This window comes from Mustela lutreola, chromosome 1 (assembly GCF_030435805.1).
Source record: "Mustela lutreola isolate mMusLut2 chromosome 1, mMusLut2.pri, whole genome shotgun sequence".
Classification (NCBI taxonomy): Eukaryota; Metazoa; Chordata; class Mammalia; order Carnivora; family Mustelidae; genus Mustela; species Mustela lutreola.
The window spans coordinates 193,442,522-193,468,903 of record NC_081290.1 but is presented as its reverse complement, the minus strand read 5'-3'; the positions used below and the strand labels follow the sequence as shown (position 1 = coordinate 193,468,903).

Below are 26,382 nucleotides of genomic sequence, written 5' to 3'. Positions count from 1 at the left end.
CTGCCTCTTTCCCTCAGTGCCAATGGAGCAGAATGTGGGTCAGGCAGAAAAGCAATTACCCTTCGAGTTAACTGGAGGGCAGTGTTGATTAGAAGATATTCCTTGTAAAATTCCATTGCCGCCGCCTTTCTCCTAGAAAGGTGACTTCTCCCGGCCCATCTGCATGCAACCCTTGACTTCTTTGTCCTTCGTCCTTGTGAGGAGCCCCGTCAGCCACACCTCCCTCATTACATTTAGGGCTCATCCTAAGCAATTCCAGGAGTTGTCAGAATTCTTAAGTAAGATCAAGCCCAGTCTCCTTGTTGTATTTTTCCAGAAACTTCCACTAACTGACTTGGAAGGAGGACACGACATTCCTGTCAGCAGCGTCGGACAAAGCTCCATGTCCCCGACACAGGCCCTCACCTTTGGTTCGCGGATTGGCTCTTCTCACTTTCCAAAACAGTGATGAGATCAGCTGGGCTAGACCGAGAGCCCAACTGTTTTTCATACTTTAAAAAAAAAGTCTAACAGGTTAAAAAAAGCTACATAAACTGACAAAAGTACCAGTCCTTTTGCTGTTGAAAAATTGGGAAACAAATTAAATACGGTTTCATAAATGCAGTTAAATTGGATGACAAATTTTTCATCAAACTATGATTTTTTTGGTTTTTAAGATGGATTGCTTGTCTTTATTATTTGGGATCGCCGGGCTCTGGCTTCAGCTCTGGTCCTAAAGTGCTCGTTAGCCTTGGATCAGAGAGTTACTCTCTTTGGACCTCTGGTTCTCCTTCAGGAAGATAAAGGGCAATATTACTCTTCAGTGGCACAAGCTTGACTTGGAAATCAATATTCATTCCCTCAAAAGAAGGATGGTAGGGTTATGCCAACCTTTGCACATGCGCTGGGTCAGTGGTCCCCCTCCTGCCTCCCAGGGGACACACACAGACCGTCTCAACCTGTGGCCTCTGTTTTTATGTCACGCGTCTGTTGTTTTCCCCCGCACTGGACTCAAACTCCTTGAGGACAGGACCATGTTTTAAAATTCTAGTATGTCCCATGGTAACTTATATGCCATTGATCCTCAACAAATATCTGTTAATCATGTGTTTGCAGTTTTTTGTCTTTTTTTTGTTTGTTTTTTTTTAGTATTTCTGTATTCTTCTTACCTAAGATTTGGATGAGGTCTTTCATGAACACCATGAATTTATAGGATTAAAATGTTGCCAGTATACTTTTCTATCCTCCAATTTCATTTCTGTTTTGGTCCAGGAAGTTTGGCAGGGCAGAGAGAAGAATGGGGACAGTATGCAGATGAGTCACTTGGGACCCAGGGAGGAGGGGTGCAGGCTCCAAGCTTCTCAGGGAGTCGGGCAGAGCCCGGAGAAAACTGGGGGCCAGCCCACTCCTGGTCTGGTGCTCACTGCAGAGCAGTGGTACCCATCTTTCCTTTGGTACCCATCTCCCTGCAGCAGTGGGCTATGAGCGCTCCCGGTTCCCACAGCACCCCGGCTTCTCCGGTAGGGTCAGGAGCCACAGGGAGACATTACCTCATGGTTCGCAAACCGGATATCTCGCGAGAATATGGTGGCCACCCAGTCGCAGCCTAGTTTGACATCGATGTTCTGGGCTAGCTTCTCCAGGGTGGGTAAGTGGCTCGCTTGGAAGTGGTAAGCCAGGGTGACGTGCAGCTGCTTCTTATGAGGTTCCACATGGACTTCTGGAAAAAGGAAGGAAACCAGTATTAGGATGTGGTCATCACAGCCATGGCGGAGCCCTGCCGTGGTCAGTTCTGCCTCCCAAGGGACAGAGGAGGGAGTCCCTCAGCCACATGAAACCCGTTTCCCTCATTCACGGCGGCAGGATGAGGGGAGCGGAATGTGGAAAAGGCCCCGAATCAACCTACAATCTGAGAGGCGAAGAGCCACCCATTCGGCTCCTCTGCAGGAACCGTGCGTCAGCTGAGGTCACCAAGGAGGTCGCCTTTTCCTGACGCTGAGGTCACCAAGGGGGTCGCCTTTTCCTCCTATCGCGCTGGTTATGACAGCCATTCCGAGAAGGAAACCGAGACATAGAAGGATAAGCTGACTGATGTAGAAACGGAGATTTTTTGGGGGCCGGAGCTGTATCACCCTCATGTGGAAATCAAGTCTCTTAGCTTCTGGGCAGCTCCGATGGAGGAACCAGAACCGGAGGAAGAAGACGGAATATTTTCAAAGTCTCAAACAGCACTCCCCAGCAGCATTTGGGCAAAATTAATTCTTTGCTGTGGGGGCTGTCGTGTGCACTGGGGAGGGGGGTCTTTAGGCACATCCCTGGCCCCTACCCACTAGCTTCTGGTAGCAACCCCCGCGTTGTGGCAAGCAAAAAGGACTCCAGACATTGCCACACGGCTCCTGGAGGATGAAATCTCCCCAACTGAAAACCACTGGCTTGAAGTATCCAGACTGTTTTTTTGTTTTTGTTTTTGTTTTGTTTTAAAGATTTTATTTATTTATTTGAGAGAGAGACAATGAGAGAGAGCATGAGCGAGGAGAAGGTCAGAGGGAGAAGCAGACTCCCTGTGGAGCTGGGAGCCCGATGCAGGACTCTATCCCAAGACTCCGGATCATGACCTGAGCCGAAGGCAGTCCTCCAACCAACTGAGCCACCCAGGCGTCCCTCCAGACTGTTATTCTAAGACCCTGTGGGTAATAAAAGAAACCAACCTACCTACCTAAGGCAGTGGATTTTAGTTCTCCTCCGTACATCTCTGCGTGGGGTAGATCCGTCTACTGTCTAAGCTAGAACACCGCAGAAGATTCAACCAGAGGGGACGTAGGGAATTTGAGAAATTAAGGGGCTTGTTCATGTCTCACGGAGAAAGAAGTACCGGTTGGATCTCTGTTATGCTACGGTGGATTTCTCGGGTTTCAAGTCCCATGAGACAAGGGCTTTCTGGGTCCTGCTCACAACATATGCCCCGTGCTCAGCACGACACAGGCTTTTAGTATTTGTAGATGATTGAATACACATGCACAGAACTCCTTAAACCACCCAGGATGAAGGAACTAAATCTACTTGCTAAAGGAATCTGGGCCTGCCAAAAACACTCTAGAATACTGAGGCTTCCGTTCTAGGGCCAAGATGGGATGGCTGGCTCTGCACAAAACGGAGGTAAGGAGCGCGAGCAGCTGCACAGGGCAGGGCCACGCAGTTCTCCAAGTCACCACCAGGGGGCCGCACAGGGGCAGGAAACCCAGAAGGTCAGGCTCTTCTAGAGAGGGCCCGCAGCTCTGGGAGAGGAGCCGCCCTCCCACGCCCTACAAAGAAAGGGAGCGAGGGCCTCCTATCTTTGGCTCATGTGCCTTCAGAATCTTGGCCGCAGACCTGGCCCATACCTGCTTTACACATTTGTGAAGGATTTGGGTTTTGTGGCTCAACACCAGTTTTGGGTCTTGTGGGAGTTTTCGTGGTTTTGTTAATAGCTACTGTGGGATGAAAAAGAGCCATTTCCCTGAATTAGAGGGATAGGAACAGGAAACAATTTGCCTCTCTATTATGTTATTTCACTGAAATATTAAGCTAGGAGATGGCGGGCTCCAGGGACATAAGAAGACAGAGTCTGGGCCCTGGGAAGTAGGCGCACCTGGGGAGGGCCTCTAAGGAGAGGTACCTCTGGGGTGGGGGGGGCAGGGGTGGTCCCTGGCCAGCTCTGGGCCTCCTCCAGCGCTGGATTCAATGCTCAGATTCAGCTGTACCTCCCACACGCAGCTCGGGCTCCGCACAGTCCTCTGCACACACCCTGGCCCTTCCTCTCTTCCTGCCTGCGTTCACACTGCCTGCCCCCACCTCCGCTGTGGCAAGCTCCACTGATAAACACAGAGTGGTCCCCAATAAATCCCCGTGATCTCCCTCCAGGGGCCAACAGGGAAGCACCCCTGCCAGCGCCTCCCTTCCTCCACCCGACAGTTTGTCCCACTGCAGCAAGGCTCTCTTCGACCTAAGTGGGCTCGTCTGTAGGCAGACAGGACAGCTTCGGCAGCTTCTCCCATTTGTCCCCTTTCCGTGCCTCCTGCCTCTACGTCAGTGCGCGTCCCAAGTCCCTCTCTATGCTACTTCCTCCGACGGGAGAGCTCAGCTGGCTGGAACTGAGAGCTGCCATGGGAAGAGGAAGAAACATCTGGAAGGAGTGACATTTTGGGGCAGGCTGCTGAGGCTTTAGGGACCCATCTCATGGGTTTCTATGAGTTGTGGACATTGGCTCAGTGGATTCATTATTTAATACTAAGTGGTTCCCCTCAGCTCACTGTGCGATCCCACCACCCAAGCACAGCCCTGGGTCCTCACAGAGTGAGCCGGGAGACCCAGGCAAATGCCTGTCCGAGGGGGAGGTTGTGCGGGAATGTTCCTTAACTCTGAATGGGAAAGACGGTGTAGCTACAAACGTTGCATTTCCAGTTCAGTGTGTCACAGCCAATTGTGTGCTTTTAATTTCGGTGTCGGGGCAGGCCCTGGACATTCTCTCAGGAGGCTTAGCAGAACAGTAGCTGGTTTTTTAAAAAGGGGGCAAAGAGGCAAAGGCTGCTGCAGGAACGGACGGCGTTCCTGCGGGACCTCGAGGCTCCCAGCCCCAGTCTGCTCCTCCATACCTCCCTCCCCCTTTCCTGCCCAGTTTTTTGGTTCCCAGGACTCAGGGCTGTTAGCTCACCGGTTTTGGATGCAGCCTCTGCGGCAAAGTCAGCGGCAAACTTCTTGAGGACCTCTGCGCTGTCTTCCTTCACGAAGAGGCCGATGAAGTTGGAGGAGGTATAGAGCTCCAGGGGCAGCGGGGCTGAGAACTTGCACTTCCAGCGACTGACCGTGGTCTGCAGGGCTTCCCCCAGGGCGTCCACCTTGCTGTCCTCACACTGGCAGGGGAAGACAAGACACTCCGTTCAGAGGGGAGACAGCTCCGGGGCTCATGGTCTCCTCCACCTGGAGCTGGAGGCATCCTGGCTGGGCTCAGAGGTACAGCGGGGTGGGGGGTGGGGGACAGAAGACTTGGTCCATTGTGTAATTTGCCAGTAAGATCATCCAGCAGAAGGGGAGAAGGAGGGAACGCGCCTGGAGAGCACAGCATCCCAGCATAAAGGGTGTGCCTTCCACGGCCTCCCATCATCTGTGCCATTTCTCTCCCTCCTAGACGACTGGAAATTGACTGGACTGTCAGTCCCATGATAGTTGGGAAGAATGAGGCTCAGAGAGCTGTGACGTCATCCTCCTCTCCTCTTTGGAGCACTGGTTGGGGGGGGGGGGGAAGGAGTATCTCTAAAACTCTGAATGCTTTTGAGAAGGATCCTGGGATGACTAAGAGGAAGTGGTAATTATTTTAATTTTCAAAGTGAACGGTAAGAAAGAAGGTGTTAGGAACACATTTTTTACCTTAAAGAGTCAGAGAAAAGCTGGGGGAAAAAATACCTCAAAATAATGTTTTGGAAAATGTTGTCTTAACACGCTCCTGTCCTGCCTCCTCTTCAACATACCTGGATAAACCAGTTCTGCTCCTTCTCCACAGCAAACCAAAGTAGATGAAATGTATTTATATTTATTATGGTGCGGGGGCTTTAATTTAGTCATTAAGTAAGGCCTCTGAGAGCTGGGATGATGGATTACGTGACCATGGCAGGTCACAGGTATCATTTTTTTTTTAAAAAAAGATTTTATTTATGTATTTGACAGAGTGATAGAGAGCACAAGCAGGCAGTGTGGCAGGCAGAGGGAGAGAGAGAAGCAGCTCTCCGCTCAGCAGGGAGCCCAGTGCTCTATCCCAGGACCCTGGGATTGTGACCAAGGTCACAGGTATCTTTGCTGTCTCTGGAAAGATCTGGTGAGACAGACCCGTGGACAGTGTCTGTCCATGAGGCTAAGGTCACCTCCGCTGTCTGTAGAGTACATCTGTCATTCCCATCTCATATCTACTCGTACAGTGGACAAGAGTGGACACTGCCTTCGTTTCACGGCTGTGGCTGCCTGTCCGAGTCCTGACTCAGTGGGTCGGGCTTGCCCCTGGAGTCCCTGGAGTCATCACGGTGGCTCAACAGACCTGCGGTGCTCCTGGGCCTCAGCAGGTCTTAGAAAGGGGAGCGAGCGAAAGGAGCCATGGACCTCACTCATTCCGAGCAGGGCCATCCAAGCCTAGGAGCCCGTGACTCTCCCCGCCAGCTGCCTGGGAGGCTCCTGACTCCGGTCCCAGGTTGCAAGGCGCTGGCGGGAGTAAGGCAGCCGGGCTCCCCATGGTGGGGGGTTGGGGGGAGTGGTCTGTGACTCACCATGAAGAACTGGCAGAGGGTGATGTGTGGGAAGATGTTGTGGGCCTTGTTCTTCCCGCAGATCTGCTTCGACTGTTGCCAAAAGTCAGAGAGCTTCTGAGCTAAGGGGCCGGTGGGTCGGAGGTAGAGGACGTACTCCCGGGGCAGGGGGTCATCCAGGAAGGGGTCGCCGACATGAGAGAACAGCCTGCCAGAGAGAGAGAGAGAGACGGGAGCCAAGCAGGCCCCACTTGAGAACACTGGAGGGGAAGGAGGACCCAGAGACAGATCCATACGCATGCTCTATAGCCCAGGCTCTGCCAAGGGGGTATTTTTTGTGCTTTAAAAACCCATCCCTCAAAGCTCATACTACATGACCAACTCTCCAATGTCCTACTACATCCACATCCCACAACTCCCTCAAAAATCCTACAGTCACTCCAGATATGCTCCGAATTACTTCCCAGCCCACTAGGGCTGTTCCAACCCCGTCTGACCCTTCAGTTCGGCCCCCATTAAACCCACACGCCTCCAAACATATGGGAAGCGTCAGGAGCACAGGCTGTGGGGGCTGCCCTGGGTAGTGATGTCCTACAATGCAAGCAAGACTTTTTTTCTTTTAATTTATCTACCTAGCATCCCCCTACCCTAAAGTGTATCTTTAAGTGACTAATAATGGCAGATATTGTGATAAGGGCCCCGTCTTGGCTATGCTTTGAATTTCTTTAAACAGCTGTAAGGAAAAGCACATCCTGGGGCTGGGGCTGAGGAGGCAACTGGCTTGAGAAACGGGCTCGTCACATGGTCTTTTGGCTCATTCCGCCGCTCCCCTCCCCCAATGGTCCATTAGAGAAAGGCTGCACATCCCCGCTCTTCCACATACACTCAGAGCTAATTATATGCTATTTTCTCTATTTATTTATTTCATACCAACCAGTCACATGCTGCCTGAACACTTCTTCCTCCTGTGGATGCCAAGGCTTTTTGTCTGGAAGAAAAAATCAAATTTCTATTGTTAGTATTTTTAGCTTCCTATCAGCTTTTCTCACTATCGTGGCAAGAGTGTGAAGTAGGCAACACCCCAGCCTCCTCGGCGGGGTGGGGGAGACACCTGCGGCAGGATCCTGCCCCCCCCCCCCCCGCCCCTCCAGCCCCCCCCCCCAACCCAGGGTCATAGCAAGGCATATGGAAATGAGGACATGTACTTAATTTCCATGTAATTAGCACTGGATTTGCATGCAGCCTGACAGCCGTGCGATCTATTTTGAGCAGTTTCCACATTAGAATTTTATTTTTGTTTCCCTAAAGGTTGTCCTGTCTCGGTCTGTCCTCTTTCCTGTTCACCCACTCCTACTGACCCAGATCCCCTGCTGAGCGGGATTTTTTGCTTGAAGCCCTTGGCAAAGCACATTAGAAAGTGGCGCTAAAGGCCCGCAAGGACATTAACTTTGGTTCCATTCAGCGACTCCTCCCACCCACCGCCAACCACCACCACCACCATCTCCCAAGGCTCTTAGACCTCTCTGGGGACCAGGCCACCACCACTGCCCCCTGCTGGAGAACTGAGTCAAAGCCCTGTTCCCGGGGAGGCGGCGTCCCAGGAGGGCGATGGTGTCCCAGGAGACCGACGGCAGTGAGGACCTTGAGCACATGCCTCTGAGGACAGCGTCTGAACTTGGAGGTGTCCGAGAGCCAGAGAGTTCTGGGTTTGTAGCCAGCTTTGCTACTCACCCACTGGTTCTGCTCCATGCGTGTGTGTGCTCACGGAATGCCTACTGAACCATGCCGTGCCGGGCTCTCGGCATACCGTGAAAAACAAGACTGAAGTGGTCACGGCCCTCCTGGAGTTTTTGGTCGCGCTGGCAGGAGAGCATCGTGGTGCAGATAACGAATTACATGGGCGCTGAGTGCAATGAAGGGAAAGCCCAGGGAGCCCTAAGGACGTAGGACAGGGACATCGAGCTTGGGTTGAGGGGTCAGGGAAGGCTTCCCTGAGGAAGTGGCATTTTGAGTGGGATCTGAAGAGTGTAGACTCCCCCAGGCAGGAGTGTGGGGGGGTTTGCAGTGGGGGCAGACAGTACATCTATTCCATAGTGAGGGGTGTCCATAAGGAGCCTCAACCTCTTGCCCGAGGCCATGGAGGTGACCAATAAATGACCATCTCTGTCCCTTGTGCCCTACAGATTCAGCTTCCTGAGGGAGGTGAGGGGGGAGGGCAGAGGGAATTCTAGTTTTAGGTGACACACTCCAAGCACATTTTTTTTCAACTGGCTGCCGCACCCAGTCCCCCTACCCAACCCCCCCGCCCCAGTCCATCTCCTGGGCTCTCTCTATGGAGCAACTAGAAGGCTGGTGCCAGGAACCCCAGAGGGCCGACCGGCAAGAACCTCGGATCGTCTGTGAGCCCGGATTCTTTACTGTACACAAGGAGAGAGCTCTGGGGAAGGAAGTAACATGCTCAGAGCAGCCTGGCCGCTGCCATGGCTCTGGGACTCTGCTCCACCGCCCAAAGATCAGATAAATACCTCTTCCCCCATGAAAGTCAGAGCCCAAACACCAAATGATCCGGATTAAGCAATCTACACAGCATTACAGAGCAGGGAGAACCGCATTACAGAAGCAAGCTGATGTTATGGAGAAGCGAGACAGACCCCTCAGAACCCCTTTGGGACAAAAGCTGGTACCAAAAAGGCTGGACACACAGGGACCACCCCCCCCCGCCCCCCCGCCAACACTCATCCCACACCTGGATAAGATGCTTAATTGCTGCCACATTACCAGCCCTGTTTCCTTTACCACTTAGTAGACAAGAGGCACACATCTTACGCCCTTTCGGATCCAGAAGCCACGTACGCACAAAGAATGCAAATCATGGTCTTTTAGGTTAGAGTCTCCCAGGAATTACACTGACACCCCAAAAAAGACCCATTGTTTCAAAAAGTAGGAAAAGAAAAACTCATTTGTGATACAATGTGCTATTTATATAAAGGATCCAATTTCTTTTTTTTTCCCCCAGGCCCTTCCCCCAGTGAAATATATTTGACTGAAATTTAATTCATTTTTCTTTAAGCACTAGGAGTGTCCTCTGGAAATGAAAGATCTAATTAAGTTATGGTCCCCGTAACTCCAAAGACAGGTTCTGGAGAGGGTTCAAAGATATAATTGAGGAAGATAATGAAAGGTTTAGGTGATAAGGCTCCGAGGAAAGATTAAGAAAACCCAAATTCTTTTTTCTGAAGAAGACAAGTCTGAGAAAACATCGATTTTGTGGAAGGTTCTCATCTGCGATGTACCTTCTTTAGTGAGGGTCAGCCAAAGTCAAGTCAGCTTTGGCTATAGCACAAAGGTCTCAAGTCAGATACCAGAAAGAACTTTCGCACAGGAAGGTGCTGTGAAAGTGTGTGTGTGTGTGTGTGTTTCCTTTTGGGGGGGAGAAGAATGTTTCTGGGAAGGCATTCCTGATCTGGAACAAAGAGGTACGTGCTGCTCTAGGCAGGACGGTGGTAGGAGTCAAGTCACTACTTCCCCAGGGTCACAAACCATAGGCAGGGCTCCACTCCTTCATGCACTGCCAGGCTGACGACGACTTGGGCTGAGTTTGTTCCCACAAAGCTGCCCACAGAACAGACTGCACATGGGCAGTGGCAGAACGCATCTCCCCGCCACCCCCACCCCCCCCCACCCCCCCGCTGGAGAGAGACTGTTGCCATAGAGCTCCCACCTCCACGGCCCATCGATGGGACCAGTGCCAAGAACAGTGGGGTGTGCGGGGTGCGCCCCAAACACCAGGCTGAGCCTGAGCAGCTGCTACCCTCAGAGTGACTCAGAAGTTGGCAGAGAGTCGGAGACCTTGAGCAAGAAAGGCAGAGCATCCCTTTAAACCCGAAGGCGAGGGGTCCAGCCATTGGATTGCAGCCACTGATTATTCAGATGGGACCTTCGTGGTTAGAGTCATGGGGACCAGTGACCTGCTGCAGCTGTTACTGGGGAACGTGCGTTTGATCTCTCTGACCCCGGTCCTGACCTTCCTAATTATGCCTAGGGTTCATTCTTAGCCGGAAGCAGGGGGAAAACATAATGCAAAATCGGATGTCTTGCTAATGGTGGGGACGAAGCACCAGTGAGATCAAAGCAGTGGCTCATGGGAAACTCCAGGCAAGCGGCTGGAAGGATAGTGGCCCAGATGGGAGGAACCAGCAGCACCCACCCGTGGCCTTGCTTCGCTCTGGCTGGGATCCTTCCCACTGTTTGCTCTTAGCTCTGCTGAATTTTAGATTCTAGGGTGGTCTGGCCCCAAGGCCCCGGCTCTGCCCCATCACCAGGGTCACAGAGATGCCCTCAAGCCTTAAAGGGGGCTGGAAAGGAAAAATCCCTTTCTGGTTTGCCTAAGACAAAGTGGTTTGTTTCTTCCCTCCTCTGCTTCCTCCCCAGGAGCTCTTACCAGCAAACCAAATGAGAACCAAAAACACAACCAAGAGTTTAGTTCAGAAAGCTACACTCAATAAAGTTTGGCTGGTGGGAGTTCTTTTGGGAACCATCGCCTCTGGGTCCCATACTCGTGTTCAGCCCCATGTCTGAGTCCAGCAAGATTCCTGCTCCCTCCCAGATTCACGGGTTTTGAGCCTGAACTGGGATGTCCTGTTTAATAGTCACCCAGCCTGGTTTCCTCTGCAACCACCCCGGTTCTCTGGGGTTCCACTGTGCCCTTTGGTTCCCTGGGCAGTTCAGTTCCTCTCCGCCAAACACTAGCTGTATGTCAGACACTGTATTAGCACTGGGCATACAAAGAAGATGAAATAGGGGTTTCTGGGGCCTAAGTTCTTAAACTGGACACTTGAGTTACCCTAGGTTGGGACCCCGCAGCAAACTGCAAGAGGAGCCACGGGACATTCTAACTGTTTGAGGGAAACATAGCAATCCTTATCACGTGTTGGACATCCCATAAGCTACTAGCTGGAGGGAGTTAGTTTCACTAGATTGTGCTGCATACCTCTAGATGTCCTCTCTTTGTGAAGCTGGAATTTTGCTAACTGCTATGATAAAAAGTACCCAGGGAAAACCAATGTGGAACAGGAGAGAAGAGTAGCATTGTCTAACCTGATTCTAAGGCTTGGACATCTGTGTAGTGCCCAACAGACACACACATCCCATTAATAAGTGGTTGCGGTCATTTAAGAGGGAAGTAAAATATTTTTCTTTCCATTTTGTGTATTTTTCTCATGGCTCTTGGGTTGTTAGGGGGTAAATACTTGTTCTGTTGTTTGGATCTAACTGCTAAAGAAACAGAACTGTTAGGTATTTATGTTGGCCTACATGCTCAATGTAAAAATGACTGAGATGCTGAAGGTGTTGTGAACTGACAAAGTTTGGGAATCTGTCCTAGAAGAAATGGTGTTGGTTCGGATCTTAAAGTGTTGTAAGAGCTGGCTAGCGAAAAGAAGGGGGCAGGGACTGGAAGTAGAGTGCATGGCAGGAGCTAAGCCATGAAGACAGGAAACACAGAGAAATTAGTTTGGTGACACTGGAGCAAAAATGGGAGGCCCGGAAGAAGGTTCGAGAAGCTGGAAAGGTAGGCAGGGGACACTCACAAGCGACTGTGCCATTTGAAAGAGGCTGGACCCAATCACAGTACATGTTGGGAGCCACAGGGAAGGGCAGTGAAGGTGGTGAGGCCTGATCAGATTTGCCTGTGATGCGTGGCCTGAAGGGAGATGAAAGTGCACACCAGAGGCTGTTTGGAAGGTCTTCCTTGGCAAAAGGTCAGATGGGGGCCACTGAGAGGTTGAACTGGAATAATAATGGGAACGTTGGGAAAGTGTGTGGACGGCTGACTGAGCAGAGCTTGGAGGCTGGTGAGGGATGGTAGCTTGAATGTCTGTGCGGATGAGTGAAAATGCAGTACAGACAAGCCCAGCCTGGGGTGAGCATCAACAGTTTCCGTTATTGTTCTATGCTGATAGCTAGACCAAATACCATTGCCAGATGCTGGGTCTAATTGTGAAAACCAGGTCCCTAAAGCTGCTTCTGTTAGCTTAACTAGGATTCCTTGTCTCCTTCTGTTTGTAAGTCAGACATGTCTCTCAGGCTACTCACTGAGTTTCTATTTCCTGTCTAAGGCGTACCTTTAGCTCCCAAATCACTTAGGTCTGAGATCAGTGAAGACTCAAGGCTTCCCAGGTCAGGGAGACAGCTTGGCCCAGACCCCCAGGTTCTCCAGGGTAGCTCATCTCTATGTGCTTTCAGAAGAGAGTCCCTCCCCTATTTTCTTACCCTTGACAAAATTCAAATACCTGACACTTGAATCAAAAGGCAGTAAGGAACAAAAAATAAGCAATGAAAAACAATAAGCAACAACAAATATATAAGGAAACATATAAGGAAATACATTCCCTTAAAGCAATAAGACCTTGATTCAGTTAAGTAGAACATTCCAGTGACTTGAAGTTGTTTGCCCTTGGCCTTGGATTGCTGACCAACACATACCACTGCCCTCCACATTCTGTTTGCCCTGTGCTTTGGTTCTCTGTGACCCAAAACTTAGTTATGTCAGAAAAGAGAAGACAAAAGGTCCAGTATGTAATCCTCCAAGTGGATGAAACTTCCCATGCACTGACAATGAGATCCTTCCTCCACATAGCCAAGATAATTGCAAATATTAGACACATTGAATGTTTACCACAGGACTTAAAAAAAAATGCTCTCAACCTCCAGAATACCGGTTGTTAAATATTCCACATCTAATACTTTGAATTCAATTAAAAAATGACCTAATTAGGCACCTCATTCCCTTTCCTCGGAATTAGTTTCATGATCTACACCAGACTGGGGAGTGCGCAAAACTTAGGTAGAACCCACTTTCTATTTTTCTTGGCTGGAGAGTCCAGCCGTATCAAGAGGCCAGTGGTTTCACTAAGTGAAGTTGAAGGATTCTTTTAGGGTGAAATTGAGAATAGACATTGTTTTGTAATGTGGTTTTAGGTAGAAATATCAGAGGGTTTGACTGTGTTCTATGGAGAATTGCCTGCACAGTGCAGACTGTTTTCAGAGGAGGATGTGAGGGGGCTTAATGGGATGCTGAGGCTGACAGCGATCCTAAGAACAGAGGCAAGCAGGGGACTCCACATCTGCTTCTCCAGGGGGAGAAAAACGGTAAGTCAGTAACGACTGGAGGCCTTCCGTGCACCAGGCACTTCGCAGACTTAAATCCTCGGGAGAAAAGACAATGAAGCTGGCATTGCTAAGAAGCCTCCTGGTCCTGGGCAGCTCACACCTCTAGGTCAGCTGTCGGGTCATCTCTGTGATTGTCCCAATCCAGGGGCTGGTTCCGGAGGTTATGGCCAAGTTCTGAATCAGTGAAAGAAGTATACTACCCAGCTCTGAGCCTACAGCTCTAAGAAGAAGCATTTCTGCCAACTGCCTCCCAGCAAGCTTCCTCTTCTCTGGAAGCCCAGGGTGAAGGGGCCTCTATCCCTTCTGTTAGGTATGATCATGGAGATCTGCTCTCACCTCCTGGGTGCCCTCCAGGTTGGAATAGGGTTCTTTGGCAGAAGAGGGAGCTGGAGATGTTGAGAATATTAGCATCTGTCTGCCTGCACTTTTACCTCAGCTCAATCAGCAGAGACCTTCCCTCTTATCCTTCAAATAAGAGTGAGTAAAATCAAACCTATTCTCTGAAGAAGCTAATCCAGGCATGAAGAAAGCTTTTCTGACTACAAAACAAAATCCAAAAACATCCCTGCTGACCTAAAAGGGAGAAGTTCCCCCTATTATCTTTTCTCTGTGTATCAGAAATGATTTGATTCTCGGGCGTTTGCTGAATACCCATTCCTCTTGGATTCTAACTTTCTTCTCTGGTGGAGGTTTGGTTCCACCTCCAACTGAGACCAGCCTGCTTTCTCTTTCTCTCCTGTTGGAGTGGGTTGTTTGAGGGGTGGAGTATCGCCCACATGCAAGGCAATACGTTGTGAGGATGGATGGACACGGAATACAGAGCAGACATGAGTCCAGGTCAAGGAGAGGAGATGCTTACAGACCAACCACCTTGAACCCCTGAAGGCACATACAGCTCCTCACACCCATCACTGCCCATTAATGGAGACCTCGCTTTCTGCCATTGTTACCCTCTCAGCTACCAGTGGCTGATAAGATCCATATAGGTTTAGTACCACCTTTCAGTGAAGGTCAGAAATCAAATGAATATTGGGGAACATTTGAGGAACAGCTAAGAGCCACACAAGCCCAGGAACAGCAGAGGTGGCATTGTAGCCACCTTCTTGGCAGAAGTAAAATCAAGGACTGGTCCGATGCTGTGGCCCTAGTGGGCTCCTAAAGGAGCGGAGGCATGGGCACCAGTTTTCAGGTGCTCTTTCCCCAAAGGAAGTGATTTCCCAATTTGATGCTTTATATTTTCATCTTCAAAGAGAAAAGGGATGAATGCCTGCACAGGGAGGTTGAGAAAGAAAGTTGTGACATCCATAATGGTCCCCAGAAGCAACTGTAAGTCAGAAAGCTGAATTCTGTGGTGGCAAAAAGATCTAGAGACTGGATGGTCTGTTCCTCCTCATGACCAGACAAGGTTGTACTTCCTTTGAGCATGTTCCTTGAAGGAATCTTCTTCTTCTTACAGACCTTAACGGGACTCCGCAATGTCTCCAGATTACCTAATGGCTCTTGTGCTCAGAAAGTTCTTCTGTGTATCTGGACTCTTTCTAACTGTGCCCAAACCCATGCCACCTTCTCTACCTGGTAGAGTTGGGTGCTCTTTCCTACATAATGAAATAACACATTCCATTCCTTTCACACAAGCAATTCCAGCTACTTTTTTTTTTTTTTTTTTTTTTTTTTGGTCACCAAGGCCAGCAAGATAGGCTTGTGAGAGGCTGGCGGGTTTCAGTTTAGCAACCTCATCTCTGAGGTCTCAGCCTCCTGTGGCCTCCTCCCCATGAAGCTGAAGAAGGCCATGGAGGGGCGCATCAATAAACACAAACCATAATGGCCCTGCCCATTTCCTTTGGAGGAAATGTACCTAATGGAGAAAGATATATTGATCATAAAGACCCAATTTCACAATCAGTCTCCTGGCGGTGAACCCTTTCAGTGAGCTGAGGCTAATGGCTAGGCTTTCAGTGGCTGTGGCCTGTCTGAGAGCTGTGCATCTAACAATCAATGGGATAGTAGGCCTGCTGGGGGGCCTGGGACGCTACCTCCACAAGGCTAGCCAACAGGAAGGAAAATGCCGGGGGATTTTTTTTTTTTTTTTTTTTTTTTTATAAAGCTAATCGGAGAAGGGGGGGTGGAATGCTGAGCCATTCGGGGGCCTTAAGAAGGCCTTCCAGTTGAAGAAATCCAACCTGTGGTGACACCCCTCTTTCTCTTCTATCAACAAGACTCTTTTTCCAACCCATAAAGAGCCTATTAAGCCGCTCTCCTCGGGGGGTGGTTAGTGGGGAGAAGGCCGCATAGGTTCCCTGATGTTTTTCTGTGGTGGGGCCCAGCAGCCCATATGGAGTGGCCCTGTTTTGTTCTTGCTAAAAAGGGGCTGCAGCTTGGCCTCTGCTGCTGGGGGGCAGCCGTTTGTAATTGGGAAACCAGCCATTAGACCACGGGTGGTGACATAATAAAACATTTCTTTCTGCCTCTAAGTCTCCCTAGGATCTAGACAATACCTTTCCCCCGACCGCCTAAATCAATGAGTTTTTGCACAGAGACACAAGTAGAGTGTTTGTAGTGTAAAAGAAGTAGATCTTTGGGAGGCAAACCCTGACTAGTTGTGGGACTATGGACCATTTCATTATTAAGATTCATTTTCCCAGATTCTTAAGTGGGGATAACAGTACCTACTTCGCGAGGTAGAATGGGGATTAATATCCATATCAGATACTCTACTTGAAGAACTCAGGGCAGCGCCCAGCATCTACCAGGCACCTAAAGATAACTTTGTCCCCATGCCTCTGCATGTTAACTAACGATCTTTGCCATTTTCCTAGAGTAAATGTAAGTTCCATGCTAATAGGTATATCCCAAGACTGGGCATTGGAGGACCCATATTCGTTCTCTGCTAAAGTCTAAAACCACGCAGCACGCTCTTGAGGAGTGTATGGGATTTGCAGCGAGAGAAAAGTTTTCCAGGCAAAAACACAAGAAAAGGCGCAGAGGGGAAGTCAGCCAGAGAAGCGTGACTATTGGTCTGCCGGAGAGGGGGACACAAGCCAGACTGTCTGGAGGCGGGCAGAGGGGTTCAGGTTAGACGAGGAGGGAAGTTGAGAGTCACTGAGAGGCTGTGAGCCCCACAGGGACAGATTTCACTCACTGAAGTTACCTGAGGAGTGACAGCTCTGAGCAGGGGGTCAACAGTCTTCATGCAGAAGGGGGAGGCTGGCCAGGGTGCCCCTTTTTCCTCTAAGAGCCTCAGTTACTGGGGCTCTGCATGGGGCTGCTGTGCCGTACTCCTCTCTCCCCCGCTAAAGTACTTCCCAAGAGAACAGGATAAATGTTTCAAACTGCAACTGCTGAACTATGGCTATCCCCCCAAGAAACAGGATCAGAGGGTACCTCTGTTTTGCCCAAGGACAGCACAGCAAACCAGGGACACAGCAATCCCGGAACCAGAGTAAATGAAATCATGTACGTTAGAGTAACACACTTGGCACAGTCCCCTGCCTATACTGGGTCCTCGGTAAATATGGCCACGATTTATATTTTTAGGACTCTCTCCCTCCCCTGGAACTTGACCATTTTTGCATGCTTTCATCCGTTTCTCCTTCTCTAAGAGATACCCAACAGTGGAGTGTGGGTTGGTACCCCGCCTAGCCGCTGCGTTCAGTTCCACGGTGAAGGCAGCATTTCTCAGACTGTGTTCAGTCCAGAAGGTTCTGTTTTTAGGTTACGGGTTCTATAGAAAACCAGGGAAATCAGCCACCCCTGGCGGGGCAGTGTCTGTTGTGTGGAGTCTCTGAGTCCCTGCAGAGGCAAGCCCAGCTGGTTGGGGGCAAAGGTGTCACCAGATAAAAGAGGGTGTGTCCCCGTGGGGCACCGGGGAAGGCGGAGGTTAATACAGAGCCACGGCCAGCCCCCAGACGCCTTTCGGGCTGGCAGCCTGGGGCAGAAGTGCTTGGAGACACGCAGAAGGCAGGGAAGCTACTGCAGGAAGACAAGGAGCCCAAGAAGGCAGTGACTGCCCTCAAGGAGGCAGGGACTGCCCAGGAAGAGGAGGGAGCTCACTGAGAAAAATGGCGCCATAGTGAAGATGCTATTAAGACTTTTATGTCCTCACTGGAGGATCCTCCTAACAGCCCTGAGAGGCAGGGCTTCCTCAACAAGGCAGAGTTCCTTGTTGTTATTGAAGAAGTGCATTAGGCTCACAGTGGAGTGCAGGGCAGGGCTGTGACTGGGGACCTCCCCCGCCCCCCCCCCCCATTCCTCCACTGGAGCTCTGCGCTCCAACAAGCGGCAGGTGGGATTTCAAACACAGAAACGGTAAAGCCCCCCCCCCCCCCCCCCGCAAATAAGAGATCAGGGAAAACCAGATGAAAATGAGGAGTCCTTTCAGGTTGTAGAGGTCATCTGTTTTCTTCTCCTATTTCCACTTCCTTCCTCTCTAAGCCACTCAAATCAGCTAAAAATACTTAAACATGGATGATTTTTAGTGCCTCAAAATGGTTTCACCCCAAAGCTACAGGAAGAGGCTCTGGCTCAGCCCTGGTAGGTGAGAGGAAAGTGCGGACCAAACAGAGCCGTGGCCACTGTTCTGAACCTCTTCATGTACATGGTGTGTTAGCGGACAGGTACTGAGTGTTGACTAGGAATAAGGGCTGCACTCAACAGTTTAAATATAAGTGATCTCACTGGCTCCTTACTCAGCGCTTGGAGGTCGGTGTCCTTATTTCCCTCACTGAGCAAGGCTTAGGGAGATTGTAGAACTTGGGTCAGGTCAGGAAGGCGGGTTGTTCCAGGGTAAGCTCAAGCCACAGGGCCACTTGTCTTCCAGAGCAGATGAAGTCGGCACCAGTGGTGGCCACGGTTTCTGGATCATGGTAAGGGGAGCACAGTGACAGTCTCCCATGGGAACTTTCTATAAAACCCAACACCTGGGACATCTGGGTGGCTCAGTTTAAGCATCAACTCTTTTTTTTTTTTTTTTAAGATTTTATTTATTTATTTGACAGAGAGAAACACAGCAAGAGAGGGAACACAAGCAGGAGGAGCGGGAAAGGGAGGAGGAGGCTCCCTGCAGAGCAAGGAGGCTTACGTGGGGCTAGATCCCAGAACCCTGGGATCATGACCTGAGCCGAAGGCAGATGCTCAACAACTGAGCCACCCATGTGCCCCTAAGCATCTGACTCTCGATTTCGACTCAGGTCCTGGGCTCGAGCCTGAGGGCTCTGCAGTGAGGGAGGAGTCTGCTTGAAGATTCTCTCTCCCTCTCCCCCTGCCCCTCACCCTGCTCACTCTCTCTCAAATAAATAAATCTTTTTTAAAAAGCCCAATAGCTGACAATTCACACGTTTGTACATTCAGTGAAACACTCCTTCTGTAAGCCTGTCTTGTGGCGAGCTCTGCAGCCAGACACTGTGTTGAGGACCGTGAACATGAAAATAGGAAAACAGGGCCCCTGCCCGCCCATAAGGGAGCTTATCACATGCCCACCTCAGCAAACGGATGGTTATTTGGAAAGAGAAGGAAGTGAACATTAACAGAATACCCATTATGTGCTGTGCGATTTACAGGTATTTTATTGAACCTTAAACCAGTCTGGTGAGGTGCGTATTATGGTCTGTTATACACGATGAAACCCTGGAGTAGAAAGATTAAGAACGCTGCTCAAGGCATACAGTTAGTGACAGTTCTGGGATCAAAACAGGTCTTACTTAATTTTTTATAGAACCATGATATTTAATTTCTCCCGTAGACTGCTTCCTTGTAGGTACTTGGGCTAACACTAAGCGAATCGCTATTCTCTGCACATTCACATCTCCTGGAAGAGAGAAGTCCTAAGTGTTGTCATTTAGTAGCAGAGGTGGAGCAGGGAATAAATAGTCATGACTGAAAATACAAAATATATTATAGTTCTCAAGAGTAGGGGCTCTGATTTATTGTTTTTGACATTGTTTTCTCCCAAAATACCTTAGCTGTATCCACAGGTTTTGATACTGACCGATGTTTATGAAATAAATGACTATACCTATGATTACAAGTGCCTACGGGCTCACACATATTAAAAACTGATGTGCAGTAAGTTTCAATCAACTACTATGTTATTTCATGACGATACCATCAAACGTTTTCACGGTTGGTTCTGACCAGTAGCTGGTTAGGATTGCCCAACACATCCGTGGCAAAGTCCAAACTGAACTCCATTCTCTGACTTCACATGAGCTTTGTTTCCAACAAATTCCACTGAAGTATGGTCAGAACAGGTCTTATTTTCAAACCCACATGCTAGTCCCCAGACGCCTTATCTGCCCTCTGTCTCCCCCTCCATTGAATGGGGTCAGATTCAAAAGGAGTATGTGTGGGTAAACAACAGTAAGTCCTGAATTTGAAGAATTCAGCTGAGGGTCTTCAACTAGGAGGCTGGGTTATTATCACAGGATTCTTGGGTGGACTTCGAAGGAGAACATAAGGCAGAGGGACACCCCTGAGTCTTAAGGGTGTCCCAAACTCCACCCGAGCAAATCTCTCCCAGGTTATATCCCACTGTGCTGACTGCTTATTTCAAGAGATTTGCAGAGATTAAAATGCAAACTAGAAAAAGAAGGGGATGGTCTTGGAATTTGCTGAATGAGGTGATGGCCAATACACATGCAACCCAAGGAGCAAAAATAGGTGTCAGTAAGGGTTGCACCTGAGCCATCCAGGGTCCAATATAAAGCATCCCTGTCTGATTTTTTTTAAGATTATTTATTTATTTATTTGACAGACAGAGATCACAAGTAGGCAGAGAGACAGGCAGAGAGAGAGGAAGGGAAGCAGGCTCCCTGCTGAGCAGAAAGCCCCATGCGGGGCTCCATCCCAGGACCCTGGGATCATGACCTGAGCCGAAGGCAGAGGCTTTAACCCACTGAACCACCCAGGCGCGCCCCCCTTCTGATTTTTAAAGATCTTCATCTCCAAGAATGCGTATAAACTCTCTACCATGGGTGCGATGCCTGCCATGGGCTCAACTTGGCCCTCAAGCACTCTGTTCCCTGACTCTTGTCTCAGGCTTAACCCTTTTTCCTGTTTGGTCCTTCCTCTGCGAGGCCCACTCTACCGTCAGTTGGCTACGGCTTACTATCCTTCATCTATGCCACGGAGATTTTATCTCCTCTGGGAAGTGGTCCTCTGACGGGTCTGGCCCCAAACACCCTGTGCGTGACTGCAGCACGTTCCACATTCTATCTAAGCCACTGATCTTCCCCAACAGACTGTGAGCTATGTGAAGCAGAAACCATTTCTTGTTTCCTCTGTAGCCCCAACAGTTGCTACAGTACTTGGCACATATAGGTTTTTTATTTTTAAGATCTGAGAGAGAGAGTGGGCATGAGCAAAGAGGTGAGCAGGGGGAAGAGCAGAGGGAGAGGAATAAGCAGACTCTGAGTTGAGTGTGGAGACAGACATGGGGCTCAATCCCAGGACCCTGAGATCACGACCTGAGACGAAATCAAGAGCCTGACGTTAATCAATTGAGCCTGACGTTAATCAACCCACATAATGGGTTCTAAATACATTTTTAAAACAGCATGAATTTCACAAAGTTGATAAGGGTTTAGCTGGGCTCTAAGGTGAGAACCTAGTAATCTCTGCCTTCTAGTATTCACTCTCTTGTGTAATCCCCTCCGCCATAGTGTACAGATGAGAACCACGACTTCTGTCCGACAAAATAGGACAAAGGTGATGTGCTGCTCCCATGATTGCATTATAACCCGCATATAAGGCTCTAAGGGACTTGTTCTCCCACTGCCTCAATGAGGCAGTGTGCTGTGAGCAGCTTATGGAGAGCGCCCCATGGCAGGGACCTCTGGGTGGTGTCTAAGAGAATGGCTTCTAGCCAACATCTAGCAAAAACACTGGAACACTCAGTCCTACAACCAAAAAGAAATGAATTCTGCCAGCGACCTGAATGAAGTTGGAGGAGGATCCTAAGTGAAGCCTCCCGATGAGGACACAGCTTGCCCGACAGCTTAAATGCAGCCAGACTCTGGGCAGAGCACCCAGCCAAGCCTGGACTCCTGCTGGATAGAAACCATGAAAATGGTAAATGTGTGTGTTTCAAGTCACAAAGTTGCTAGTGCAGAGTAACAGAAAAATAATGGATGTCCAGCTCTTCAGGAAAGGGGGGATAGGAAGGAGAGCAACACCCACTGGGCATTGGCTGGTATGAGTTGCTCAGCATTAGGGGATGATGTGGGCGTTTAACGCAGGAGAGGGGAAGTCCGAATCCCAGAACTAACTGAAACTAACTGGCCTGATTCCTTCACCTTAAATACATCCTCATCTCTTTCCTGCCACCATTGAAAGTTGATGTAGTAAAAGGTGAAAGATTTATGTGATCTGAAAAGAAACCATTGCATGTCCAGGAGTCACAGCCTGGTAGTTAAGGGAGAGGGTGGAATGGATTGGCTACAGCTCTATAGATGTGAGACTCTGGGTAAAAGAAGGGAGTTGGGGGAAATTGGAAGGGGAGGTGAACCATGAGAGACTATGGACTCTGAAAAACAATCTGAGGGTTTTGAAGGGGCTGGGGGTGGGAGTTCGGGGTACCAGGTGGTGGGTATTATAGAGGGCACGGATTGCATGGAGCACTGGGTGTGGTGCAAAAATAATGAATACTGTTCTGCTGAGAATAAATAAAAAATAAATTAAAAAAAAAAAAAAAAGACTTAACGTCTCCTTCAGCTCAGCCCCCTGGGTAAGCAGAGGTTGATTAGCGGGCTGTTACGGTTATGGGAGGCTAGCTCCAGGTCTGTGTTCCCCCCCGGCATTGGCTCCTTTGCCCCGGGGCCACTGACTGCCTTCGCCAGCTTTTGTTGCAAAAGTTAAGCCAGCTTTGGTCTTTTCCAGGATGGAGTCCTTCCGGAAGACAAAAGTTCCTGGCTGATGCCTCAGAGGTTTGTGCTGTGGTTAAAATCCTAGGAACTTCTACCTGACCGTTTCAACTCTGCTGGGCTGCTGAAAGATCAGGCTGAATTTCCTAAATGACTTACTCCTCCCCCTTTCATGACGGCACATTCAAGATCACAGATGGGACTTTACCAAACACACTAGAAAGTGAGAAGGGTCCCAAACCCTCCAGCCAACCATCTGTCTGCTGGCCCAGCCCCAGGCCCCAGACCATTCTCCCCTTTGCCTCAGCTCCTGGTGCTCAGAGAAGTTAGTGTCATGTGCTTTGGGGAGCAGTAACCCACTGCCACATTTGCTTGCTTGGGGGCCCTGAGGAAGCCTTGCTCAAAGGAACGGCTGAGTGTGGTGGCTGTTTTTAAGTAAGATCTGGGGCCGGGGGCAGAGGGGAGGTGGGGGGGTGTGCTGCATGGCTCAGTCTCTTAAGTGGTTAAGTGTCAGCCTTTGGCTCAGGTCATGATCTCAAGGTCCTGGAATGGAGTCCCCATCAGGATCCCTGCTCAGTGGGAAGTCAGCTTCTCTGTCCCCTCCCTGCCCCAACCCCATTGGTGCATGTGTGTACTCTCTCTCTCTAATAAATAAATAAAGTCCTTAAAACAAAACAAAACAAGATCTCATCTTCCCCTTGGGCTTCTGAGGGCTTAGAGCCCTTACACCTCATGAGCTTTAGGAGGGAAAGCGAGAGGGACCCCAAGGCAATTACTAATTTTATCTCATGGATAGAGAATGGACAGCCTAGTACCCCACAACTTGGAATATCTAGATTTATCTACTGATCTCCATGTCCTGTCAGGCCCTCTGAGCATGACTACACATGTGTGCGTCTGTGACTTCAAGATGTGTTAATAGTTGATATGTTAAGATACGGCTCTTGGCACCTTACAATGCTGTGTCTTTTTCTCTTTTGCTTAGATGGTGCTGATTAATTTCCTGTGATCAATGCCACTTCCTGAGCAGGTGCTAATTTGCCAAGAGGCCCTGGGAGCCCATTCACGGGGTGCGGGGTCAAGAGACCACCCATCAGCCTGCCTTGGGCTCCACAGCAAGGTGGTGCCCAAACTTCTGACCTCAGGTCCTACACATCCCACTTTGACTTCCTCTACCCCGGTGGCCCCAGGCCCTACCCGAGCCCTCCACACTGGGGCACTACAGCCTTGGAGAATGGCTAGAACCACTGCTAATGTGAAGGCATGGGCATGTGCAAAGAGCCCAACAGCTGTACCCCAGTCCCTAGACTCTAGGAATTAGATGCTGGAGATAATGGTGTGCCATGGGGGTGAGGCAGGGGAAGAAAGTGCTGGAAGGACTGTGTGTCTGGCACTGGCCTAGGCACCTTTGCTCACTTAAAAATACCTTCTTGAGAGCTTCAGGCATGTCCTGGAGCTATTTTTTAAAGCTAAGGATGCCGAAAAACTTGGTGAGGGAGGCGGAGTATTGTTAGGGCTTTAACTTAGGGACGTGCAAGAATCCAGTCCAGACATTGTCCTGTGTGTCTGGTGCACAAAGCAGACCTGACTCATCTCTGGGTAACTGTGTGGGTTTCAAGGGCAAAAGTGTTTTCGGATTTTTCACACAGTTCATTCTTCTTGCCACCTTCAAATGTCACCCCGACTGCCATCAGCCTTGAATCTTCTTACACCAGAACGCACTAGTGTTTCTGCCTAAATGTCAGGCTTTATTCCTTCCATCCTAATTAAGCGACTCTCTTCCTTAACCAGCTTACCCAGTGAATCCCCCAGGAGCACCTGTATCCTGTGCCTGCGCCCTCCATGGTGACAGGGAGGGGGACCCTGCACTGTTCGGCTACAATCCGTTCCTGCCCTTAGCTCCCAACCCAGGAACCGGACAATCAAATTAACCAGTGAGCGAAAGCCAAAAGCAGGTTATAATCAACTACCTATGTTTAGACCAGATTTGTCTGTAACCACAGATGTACAAAAGTGCTTTCCAGTCTGGTGTTCTTTTTTTCCAAATATAAATCCAGGCTTAGAATCCTAGTACCTCAAGCCTGAGTTGACGATGGCTGAATGGACTGTCCCCAGCACAGAAGAGGACCCTCGATGACTCACTCCCGCCTGCCTGTTAAGCCTTCCTCTCAGCGGGCGGGAATGCTGGGGAGTTCAGGGCTGAGAACCACTCTGGCATCATTCAAGCCTTTCTCGGCAGAATGATTCTCACGGACACTGTAGGCTCTCCAGAACCTGGCTGGCAAAGTCCCTTGTGCCAGACCATCTCTGTGAACGGCCACATTCTGTAACCCTACCTGTTTCCCCCACGTCCCTAGACCCACAACCTGATCCTCACTTTCCTTTAAAAAAATAAGAGGGGGGGGCCGCCTGGGTGGCTCAGATCGCTAGGTGTCAGCCTTCAGCTCAGGTCATGATCCCAGGTCCTGGGATCGAGCCCAGCATTGGGCTCCCTGCTCGGCAGGGAGTCCGCTTCTCCCTCTCTCTCCCCACTGTCCACCCTGCTTGTGCTCTCACTCTGTCAAATAAATAAATAAAATCTTTAAAAAAAAAATTAAAAAAAAGAATCTGGGAGGGGGAAGAAGCCGCCTGTTCTTTTTGCAAATGTATTAAACTGAATTCACAGGGTTATCAAGAAACAAGCCCTAAGGGACACCTGGGTGGCTCAGTCCATTGGTTAAGTGGTTAAGCTGCTGCCTTCGGCTCCGGTCATGATCCCAGGGTCCAGGACTCGAGTCCCGCATCGGGCTCCCTGCTCATCGGGGAGCTTGCTTCTTCCTCTGCCTGCTCAGCCTGCTGCTCCCCCTGATTGTGCTCTCTTTCTCTCTGACAAATAAATAAAGTCTTTTTTAAAAAAAGAAGGAAAGAAAGAAACAAGCCCTAAAGCGTGTCCCTTTCAGCAAAGCCCATCGAGATTTTCTAATTGCAATTCTAGCCTCTCCCAGGAGGGAAGTTTTAAACCAATCCTGGAAAACCCCGATCAGCACTAAAGAGGGAATCTGCCTGATAAAAACAACAACCAAAAAAAAAAAAAAAAAATACAAAACCCGCCCACAAAATCCTGCCTTCCCTTAAGGGAAAGTGACCTTGCCTTGAATAATCCTTTTCTTTTGCTTGTAAACCCAGTCCTGTTCCTGCCTAGATGATCCTTCCACCTTGAATGGTTCCTGAGGACTCCCCCTTGGCTGGCCAGATGGGATGCTGCCTGGTTCACAAACTGTCCAATAAAGCCAATTATCTTTACATGTACTCAGCTGAATTTTTTTTTTTTTCCAACAATAGTGATGTGCGGTTTAAGGTGACAGCAGGTATTAACTTCATTAAGTGTGCTCACGAGCTTTGGGGTTCTGTGGAAACTTATTCCACCATCTGGAGATATTCCCCGTTGGACGGGGAAGGGGGACATGTCATGCAGTCTTCCCATGGTACAGAGCAGGGAACTGGGGTGTGGAGAGGAAAAATGACTTTTTAGGGAGCCTGGAAGTCTCCGTCCGGTTAAGCGTTTGCCTTCCCCTCAGGTCATGATCCCAGGGTCCTGGGCTGGAGCCCTGCATCCGGCTCCCAGCTCTGCGGGGAGCCTGCTTCTCCCTCTCCCTCTGCCTGCTGCTCCCCCTGCTTATGCTCTCTTTCCCCCTCTCTGGAAAATGAATAAATAAAATATTTTTTAAAAAGTGACTTCTTTAAGGTCATGGTGAATTGGTGCAGAGCTTGACTTAGAACCTGGAACTTCACAAATCCTTGTCACGCACCCCTGCACCCCTACAACCCAGATCTCCCCCACCTCTGGATTGTCTGTTGTGCCGCCTGGAGTGGGGGTTGGGGGGGTGGAGGACCGAGCTGGTGACAGAGCCAGGATGAGTCCTGGCTCTGTCACCGTGTGCCCTTGAGCGAGTCCTCTAATGCTCCAGGGACTATGGAAAAATGAAGAGAGACAGATCGCCAAGGCCCCTTCTGGCTGGTTCTAACAGCCTATGAGTTTGTCTGCTGGCGATGCTCTTCTTCTACCTGTTGGGGGAGGAAGTTAGGCTGTTTCCTTAGCCTTAAGGAATAAGAGATAAAGCAGAGCTGCC

At 49.8% G+C, this 26,382-nt stretch overlaps 1 protein-coding gene across 2 annotated transcripts in view; it reads right to left on the bottom strand.

Moving 5' to 3' along the window:
* Positions 1 to 26,382, bottom strand: part of UBASH3B (ubiquitin associated and SH3 domain containing B) — a 137,030-nt gene that overhangs the window by 27,294 nt on the left and 83,354 nt on the right. The window contains exons 2-5 of one of the 2 annotated variants that reach the window (XM_059183475.1): positions 7,179 to 7,236; positions 6,270 to 6,456; positions 4,670 to 4,868; positions 1,530 to 1,699 (exon numbers count right to left, since the gene is read on the bottom strand). In XM_059183475.1, coding sequence (XP_059039458.1) covers positions 1,530 to 1,699; positions 4,670 to 4,868; positions 6,270 to 6,456; positions 7,179 to 7,236 — 614 coding nt within the window. The remainder of the gene's footprint in view (positions 1 to 1,529; positions 1,700 to 4,669; positions 4,869 to 6,269; positions 6,457 to 7,178; positions 7,237 to 26,382) is intronic. The other variant, XM_059183474.1, reaches the window with a different exon arrangement.